At 48.4% G+C, this 8,518-nt stretch overlaps 1 protein-coding gene across 1 annotated transcript; it reads right to left on the bottom strand.

The window, feature by feature from the left end:
- Positions 1 to 1,612: 1,612 nt before the first annotated feature.
- On the bottom strand, positions 1,613 to 5,828 carry LOC147979085 (uncharacterized). The gene is made up of 5 exons (XM_087515026.1): positions 4,727 to 5,828; positions 2,764 to 3,418; positions 2,222 to 2,389; positions 1,990 to 2,134; positions 1,613 to 1,648 (listed from the first exon to the last, which is right to left on the bottom strand). The coding sequence occupies exons 1-5, from the start codon at positions 5,826 to 5,828 to the stop codon at positions 1,613 to 1,615; spliced, it is 2,106 nt and encodes a 701-aa protein (XP_087371152.1).
- Positions 5,829 to 8,518: the final 2,690 nt, after the last annotated feature.

Below are 8,518 nucleotides of genomic sequence, written 5' to 3'. Positions count from 1 at the left end.
CCTCGCGTATAATGCGGGGGTGTTCGGAATAGCACCTGATCACTCTTGACCCAATGTCTTGGTCCGGAATGGAGGTGTCAGTGTGGCGAACGAGGCAATCGGACTATAGGGCTTTAACACCTTCACTTAGCCGTAGGAGTTTTACGGCGGGTCTACTATGTAGCCCCTGGTATGAACGCAGTTATCCGAATACGGTTGCGTCGCGTAGGTGACCAAAGAAAATATGGTCCTTCATGTAATACGAAAGAAATCACAAAAGGTTATGACAATTCACCGAGTGGTTAACCAGCTCTCGCCGCATCATGACAGTCAGTTTTCGGCTTTCTCTACTGAGGTGTTTGACCAGGTGAACCGGAAACACAATCGTCGTAGTTCTCCCTTTACAACCCTAGCCGATAAGACGGAATGTAGGGTAGCAAGCACAGGAGCCGGGCAACCCAACTATTGACCAAAGACATGATTCGGAGCTGATGCATATAATGCCAAACTCATGACACCGAAGTATGCTATAGAGCTGTTCGAACTTTTTCGGCAACCCATATGTTGCCGTAGCAAGCCCCTGGCGATTTTGTGCCTAGGTGTCGAGGGCTGAGGGAAAAGGCACTGTACATGTTTCAAATAGAGTTTTTGGTCTGCAAAAATCTTTTGGACCTCCTATCGCACGTCTGCGCTGCCTGTGCTTCCGCAAAAAGGCTTCCTTAAAGGGAGCTATCCCTGGTTATTTGTAGGAAAACCGGGCAGAAGAAATACAAGAGATAAAAGAAGATAAAGATTACATGAGTATCTTGTCTAACTACTCCTCATGCGGTTAACCAGGGTCTCCTCTCCTTGTACGCAAGGTATATACGTGAAGATTATATCACGTTTAACACCCTCCCTTAATCACAACTTCAACAGGTCCATAGTGTGCGACTTGCGGTAAACGTCTTGCCTATCCTGGCCGACGTGTTTCATGTTATATAGATGGGTTGCAAGCCCGGATATGCGTACAAGTTGTTGTAGAGATACATCTTGGAGGAGAAGAAATACAAGAGATAAAAGAAGATAAAGATTACATGAGTATCTTGTCTAACTACTCCTCATGCGGTTAACCAGGGTCTCCTCTCCTTGTACGCAAGGTATATACGTGAAGATTATATCACGTTTAACACCCTCCCTTAATCACAACTTCATCAAGTTGAGATTATGCTTGAAGTTTTCAAAACTTCTTGTGGGTAAAGCTTTGGTAAAGCCATCAGCAACTTGGTCTTGAGAGTGAATAAATCGAATATCCAGAAGTTTGTTTGCAACTCTTTCTCGAACAAAGTGAAAATCTATCTCAATGTGTTTAGTTCTGACATGAAAATTTGGATTTGCTGACAAGTAGGTAGCACCTAGATTATCACACCATAAACACGGAGCTCTAGTGCTTTTCATACCTAGTTCCTTTAGGATTGACTGCACCCATATGATTTCTACTGTTGCATTTGCCAATGCCTTATATTCTTCCTCTGTACTGGATCTTGAAACTGTAGCTTGCTTCCTTGCACTCCAAGATATTAAATTAGGTCCAAAGAAAACTGCAAAGCCACCAGTTGAACGTCTGTCATCTAGACATCCAGCCCAATCAGAGTCAGAGAAGGCACTGATAAGTGTAGAGGATGACTTGCTGAAATTTAGGCCAACATTCAACGTATTTTTCACATATCTTACTATACGTTTTGCAGCAGTCATATGAACAGTGGTAGGTGCATGGAGAAACTGACATACTTTGTTAACAGCAAAGGAGATGTCTGGTCTAGTCAGTGTTAAATACTGTAGTGCACCTACCAGGCTTCTGTATTTTGTACCATTTTCTGAACTCAGAGGCTCTCCTTCAACAAGGGATAACTTTTCTGTGCTGGATAAGGGAGTGGGTGCAGGCTTACAACTTTGCAAACCAGCCTTTTTTACCAAGTCTGTTGCATACTTTTCTTGAGAGAGGTGAAGGCCATCCTTGTGTTGCTTTACCTCAATGCCAAGAAAATAATGTAGATCTCCTAAATCCTTGAGAGCAAACTCTACACTCAAATCCTTCAACAGTGCAGTTATTGCTTCATCAGATGAGCTTGTCACAATTATATCATCAACATATATGAGAACAAATATGGATATACTTTATTTGTTATAAATAAACAATGAAGTGTCAGACTTTGAAGGAACAAAACCAAGTGCTTGCATCTTTTTACTGAGGCGAGAGTACCATGCTCTTGGGGCCTGCTTTAGTCCATACAATGCCTTGTCAAGTTTGCACACATGTAGTGGTGCACGTGTGTTTTCAAACCCAGGTGGTTGTTTCATGTAAACCTCTTCTTCCAGAACACCATGGAGGAACGCGTTCTGAACATCTAGCTGACGTAAACTCCATCCCCTGGACAAAACAATGGACAAAACAAGACGAATAGTAGCAGCTTTTACAACTGGACTAAACATGTCCTCATAGTCAATACCATATCGTTGTTTAAAACCCTTTGCAACGAGCCTGGCTTTGTAACGGTCAATGGTTCCATCAGCTTTCCTTTTTATCCTAAAGACCCATTTGCAGTCAATAAGATTTTTACCTCGTTGTGGAGGAACCAGATGCCATGTTCTATTTTTCTTAAGTGCTATGATTTCATCATGCATTGCTTTTCTCCAATTTGCATCACCCAAAGCTTCCTCAAAAGTATTGGGTTCTTCTGGTTCACCTGTAGAACATACCAGCCCATATTTTGTAACATGTTTATAATCAATAGGTTTAATTACCCCTTGTTGCAATCGTGTTCGACGTGGAGGAGTAGCAGCAGGAGCTTCTGTAGAGAGATCCGGCGCAGAAGATCCTGGGTCTGGATCAAGCTGATCCTCACCTGATCCCGAGGAGGATCCGCGCAGACCTCCAGAGCCGGCAGCGTCACCAGGCGATGATGGGGTAGGATCTTCTGTGGTCGTGGATCGTGGTGCGGGGAACGATTTCGCCGCAGAAGATCTGGGCCTGGTCGCATCATCACGACCCAATGATTGCCTGGCCCTGGGCTGGTCGGATCTGTCCCTGCGCCCACCTGACGAGCAGTGGCGGCGCGGCGCGTGTACACACGCAGTTGGGCCTCCCGCTGGACACGACCCGAGCCAGTGTCGGCCTGCCGCTTGTCGAGCGCGGAGTCGTGCGCGCCAGGAGAAGCGCCGCAGCCCGCCAGCCTTTGCCGCATGGCTGATGCGGACTCGGCCGCGCGCGCGTCTGCGCCTGCCGTGGTTGGCCCGGCAGGATCGCTGCCAGACGCGGATCCCGAGGAAGATCCGCTGCATGGCTGTAGCACCTGGGGTAATCCCGAGGTAGATATGTCCCCCGAGCCAGGACACATAAAATGAGGGCCTGCTGCTCCATTTTCTTCATTGTTTTCTGCTGCGATTTTTGCACTGTTTTCTGCATCATCACAAGACTCATGAAGGCCATTAGTAGGGTTAGTCAACATATGATCATCACAATTTGTAATACCCCCTTGATCATAGCCAGAAAGATGAGAGGGTAGAAGCAAGATTTCCTTGCGGAGTAGTGCACCGGCATTAGGATGAAGATCCGTAAAGGGGAATTTTGTCTCATCAAAAACAACATCACATGAGATGTATACCCTACCAGTAGAGATGTCAAGGCACTTGACGCCTTTGTGTTGGGCGCTATATCCAAGAAAGGCACACCGTTTTGACCGAAACATGAGTTTGCGGTTATTGTAAGGCCGAAGATTTGGCCAACACACAAAACCAAAGACACGAAGAGAGCTATAGTCTGGCTTTGTATGTAGGAGACGTTCCATAGGTGTTTCATTGTTGATAACACGGCTAGGTAGCATGTTGATGATGTGGACGGCTGTAAGAAAAGCCTCATCCCAAAACTTAAGAGGCATGGAGACTCCTGCTAGGAGGGCCAAACCAACCTCGAAAATGTGCCTATGCTTGCGTTCGGCTGACCTGTTTTGTTGGTGAGCATGTGGGCATGATACATGGTGAGATATACCTATGGTTTGGAAGAAGGAATTGAGTTTCTCGTATTCCCCTCCCCAATCCGATTGGACAGCAATGATCTTGCTGTTGAACTTTCTTTCAACAAGATCTTGAAAGTTGTGAAAGACTTGAAACACATCGGATCTTTTTTTGAGAAGATAGATCCATGAAAATTTGCTATAGTCATCGATAAAACTTACATAATATGTGTGTCTACCAACAGAGGAGGGGGCAGGCCTCGACACATCAGAAAAGATCAATTGCAAAGGTTTGGTGGAGACACTAGTAGAGATGGGATATGGTAATTGATGACTTTTAGCACACTGACATGAATCACAAATAGTTTCAATATTGCGCTCACCAACAAACGGGAGCTTATTTTTCCTAAGTAATTTTTCAACCAAAGAAAAAGAGGCATGTCCTAAACGATCATGCCATCATGTGGACGACAGCTTGATGGCACCACAAGCTTGTTTATTTAATCTTCTAAACTCCGGAATCAACGGGTAGAGCCCTCGAACGCATCTACCTCGATAGAGAATTTTCTTCGTGGCCTGATCCTTGATCAAAAAGAAGAAAGGATGAAACTCGAGAAAAACATGATTGTCAATAGCAATTCTATGAACAGAGAGAAGATTCTTGTGAGCACTAGGGACATGCAGAATTCTTTTGAGATGAATTTTACGACTAGGGGTATTAAAAATTGAGTGGCCAATGTGACGTATACCCATACCTTCACCACTGGCCGTATGAATTTGATCTTTGCCACGATATTTCTCCTTCATGGTGACCTTCTCGAGTTCGTTGGTGATGTGGTTGGTGGCGCCGCTGTCAACGTACCAGTTGGTGTCTATTCCATAGGAGCCATCGGCCGCCGCAGCAACTTTCTCTTCATCTTGCGAGGAATCACCGTCATCTTCTTTGTAGCAGTACCAACAGTCCTTTGCCGTATGACCAGGTTTGCCACAGATTTGGCAGCGAGGCAAGTCCGGACGGGACCTGTTGGAACCACCACTGCCACCACCACGACGCCCTTTGAAGTTACCGGAGCGTCCGCCGCCGCGTGAGCTGTTGGAGTAGCCGCCACCGCCGGCGCCAAACCTCCCCTTGCCGCGGGAAGATGAGCGCAAGCGAGAGCCACCACCGCGGCCTCTGGATGCAGAGTTGGCCGACGATTTGAAGCCACCGCTGGAGCCATGATACTGCGCCATACGTTGATCAAAGTTACTGAGCATGGAAAAAAGTTCATTGAGGGTTACCGGGGTGACACGGGCATCTAGTGCGGAGACGAGGGGCTGGTACTCTTGGTCCAGCCCGTGGATGATGTAGGAGATGAGCTCATCGTCTTGGATGGGTTTTCCCGCCGCGGCGAGTTCATCGGCAAGACCCCTCATGGCGGCGAAGAAGGTGGCCACCGATTGATTTCCCTTCTGCGCATTAATCAGCGCTGTGCGAATGTTGTTGACGCGGCTGAGTGACTGCGACGAGAACATGCTCGCCAGCGCCACCCAGAGTTCGCGCGCCGTGGTGATCATGGTCACCGTGACGAGCACTTCCTTGGACAAGTGTTGGAGTAGATATCCAAGGACCTGCTGATCCTCCTTCACCCAAATCGGATGGAGGGGATTCGGCTCAGTGGTCTCCTTGCTGGCGGCGTCCTTGGTGGTGAGGTCTTTGGCCGGCTCGGCTGCCATGCTGTCGACGTAATGGAAGACGCCGGCGCCCCGCAGCTGTGGCATGATCTGTGTCTGCCACAGCACATAGTTGGTGCGGGTAAGCTTCTCCGGGGCTCCACCGCCGAACATCGACTGGAAGGAGGCGGAGGAGGAAGACATGGCGGCGCGCACATGATGGAGATGGACTAGCTAGGGTTTCTGGTGGAAGAAGAAGGCTCTGTATACCATGTGCGACTTGCGGTAAACGTCTTGCCTATCCTGGCCGACGTGTTTCATGTTATATAGATGGGTTGCAAGCCCGGATATGCGTACAAGTTGTTGTAGAGATACATCTTGGAGGAGAATAAATACAAGAGATAAAAGAAGATAAAGATTACATGAGTATCTTGTCTAACTACTCCTCATGCGGTTATCCACGGTCTCCTCTCCTTGTACGCAAGGTATATACGTGAAGATTATATCACGTTTAACACATAGGACAGACAGGTATTGATTCACCTATGGCAAAAAAGATAAGAAAAATAGTTAGAAAAAAGAGAAAAGGCTAAAGTCTGGACAAACCGCTTTGTAGGCCTATCCGTATTGTGCCTCTGCCGATGACCAAGGTATTTTGAGCGCATAATTATGTATGCGTGGTGCAAACTCCGCGGGTATATAAGGCGAACGACGGAGCCGGAGCTGTTAATCCAGCTCTAAAATTGACCGGTCCTGTGTAGCGGAGGCCGGCGGTTTGATGACCGATGAGATATGTGACTTGAATAGGCCGCTTTGTACTTTGGCTGTGATTGCCACAGTGTGCCCCTCAGTGCGAAGGGAGCGTTCCGTGTTTTCGCTGACCGTTATGGTGCCGGTGGGCCAGGCATCTTAATTTTTAGATAAGCGTAGTTTGGGACCGCATTGAAATGAGCGAAAGAGGTCCGCCCGAGCAGTGCGTGGTAGATAATGCGGAATGGGACAATATCGAAGATCAAGTCCTCACGTCGGAAGTTTTCCGGTGAACCAAAGACGACTTACAGTGAGATTGAGCCTGTGTTGTGAGCTTCTACGCCGGGTATTACTCCCTTGAAGGTAGTTGTGGTGGGGTTGATCCTTGAAGGGTCAATGCCCATTTTGCGGGCAGTATCTTCATAGAGTAAATTCAGGCTACTGCCACCGTCCATGATGACTCGAGTAAGATGGAATCCGCTGGTAGTTGGATCAAGGACCAGAGCTGTCGAACCTCCGTGACGGATACTGGTTGGGTGGTCCTCGTGATCAAAAGTGATCGAGCAGGTCGCCCATAGATTGAATTGTGGGGCGCCTGACTTTATGGCGTGGTCGTCTCGTAGTTTGTGCTTGCGCTCCCTTTCAGAGGTATGCGTTACGTATATCACGTTGGCTGTTTTTACTTCGGGGGGAAATTGTTTCTGTCCCCCGGTGCTCGGTAGGCGAGCCTCCTCTTATTCACTGTCACTGGGCGGCCCCTTCCCTTTGTGTTCATCATTGAGCTTGCCGCTTGTTTGAAAACCCAAAATTTTTTGTTGGTATGGTTGGCGGGTTTGTCGGGGCTGCCATGGATCTGACAGGGCCGATCCAGTATCTTGCCTAGACCGAATGGACCATCTCTGTTTGCCTTAAATGGCTTCTTCCGTTGACCGGTTTTGGAGCCACTAAATCCGGCGTTGACCGTTATGTCTTGGGTTCCTTCATTATTATTGCGACGCTTGTTTTTATTGCGTCGTGGCTTGCCATTGCCATCCCTGACTTCGGAGGTGCCAGGATCGCTCGTGCTATTGCTTCTACGAGCGAGCCAGCTATCTTCTCCCGCGCAAAAGCGGGTCATTAGTGCGGTAAGAGCTTCCATGGAGTTTGGCTTTTCTTGGTCGAGGTGGCGGGCGAGCCACTCGTCACGGACACTATGTTTAAAGGCCGCAAGTGCTTTGGCATCCAGATAGTCGACAATTTGGTTCTTTTTAATTAGGAACCTAGTCCAGAGTTTCCTGGATGATTCTCCGGGCTGCTGGATGATGTGACTGAGGTCATCGGCGTCCGGAGGCCGGACATATGTACCTTGGAAATTGTTGCGAAAGGCATCTTCCAAGTCTTCCCAGCTTCCAATGGAGTTCTCTGGGAGGCTGTTTAGCCAGTGTCGGGCTGGTCCCTTTAATTTTAGTGGGAGGTATTTAATGGTGTGGAGATCATCACCGCGGGCCATGTGGATATGGAGAAGAAAATCCTCAATCCATACTGCGGGGTCGGTTGTTCCATCATATGATTCAATATTCATGGGTTTGAACCCCTCTGGGAATTCGTGTTCCATTACTTCATCAATGAAGCAGAGGGGGTGCGCGGTGCCTCTATATCGGGCCTAGTCGCGATGTAGCTCGGATGGAGTCCGTCTATGGTTTTTGGCCTGGATGTGGTTATGCTTGCCACGTCCGGCTAGATAGCCGTCATCGCACGCCGGGGCACGCCCCCGCGATCCGTAGATCGATCTGGTTTGACCTGCTCTATGTTCCAGGTCCTGCCGCGGGTCATATGTATATCCCCGAGCTATTATGTCTCTATCTTTACGACGAGGTAGTATGGGCTGGTGTTCGGCTTGAGTTGTCGTTTTGTCTTGGCCATGTGGTGGCCGGTCCGCCGCATTACACTCTGATGGTACGGGCTCTGGTGCCTCGTCGTCGAATTGAGGTAGCGGCTTACGCTTCGGGTAGCTTTTGGTTGGTCGTGCAAGACCGTATTCCTCGGCTGCCAGGACATTAGTCCATCTATCGTTGAGCATATCCCGTTCGGCTTGAAGCCGTTGCTGCTTCCTTTTCAGGCTCCTCGCGGTTGCGATGAGCTGTTGCATAAAGCATTCTTGCTTG

Source organism: Triticum urartu, chromosome 3A (genome assembly GCF_056163025.1).
Source record: "Triticum urartu cultivar PI428250 chromosome 3A, HENAU_Tu73, whole genome shotgun sequence".
Classification (NCBI taxonomy): domain Eukaryota; kingdom Viridiplantae; phylum Streptophyta; class Magnoliopsida; order Poales; family Poaceae; genus Triticum; species Triticum urartu.
This window is presented reverse-complemented; position numbering and strand designations above follow the sequence as displayed.

Bases quoted from the DNA above. Each gene is read 5' to 3' on its own strand.
- LOC147979085 (XM_087515026.1), bottom strand. From the start codon at position 5,828: ATGTCTTCCTCCTCCGCCTCCTTCCAGTCGATGTTCGGCGGTGGAGCC. The intron at 3,419-4,726 runs GTATGGGTATAC...GTGATGATGCAG, and splicing joins TCATACGGCCAGTGGTGAAG to AAAACAGTGCAAAAATCGCA. The intron at 1,649-1,989 runs GTAAAGCAACAC...CCTAAATTTCAG, and splicing joins ATTATTTTCTTGGCATTGAG to CAAGTCATCCTCTACACTTA.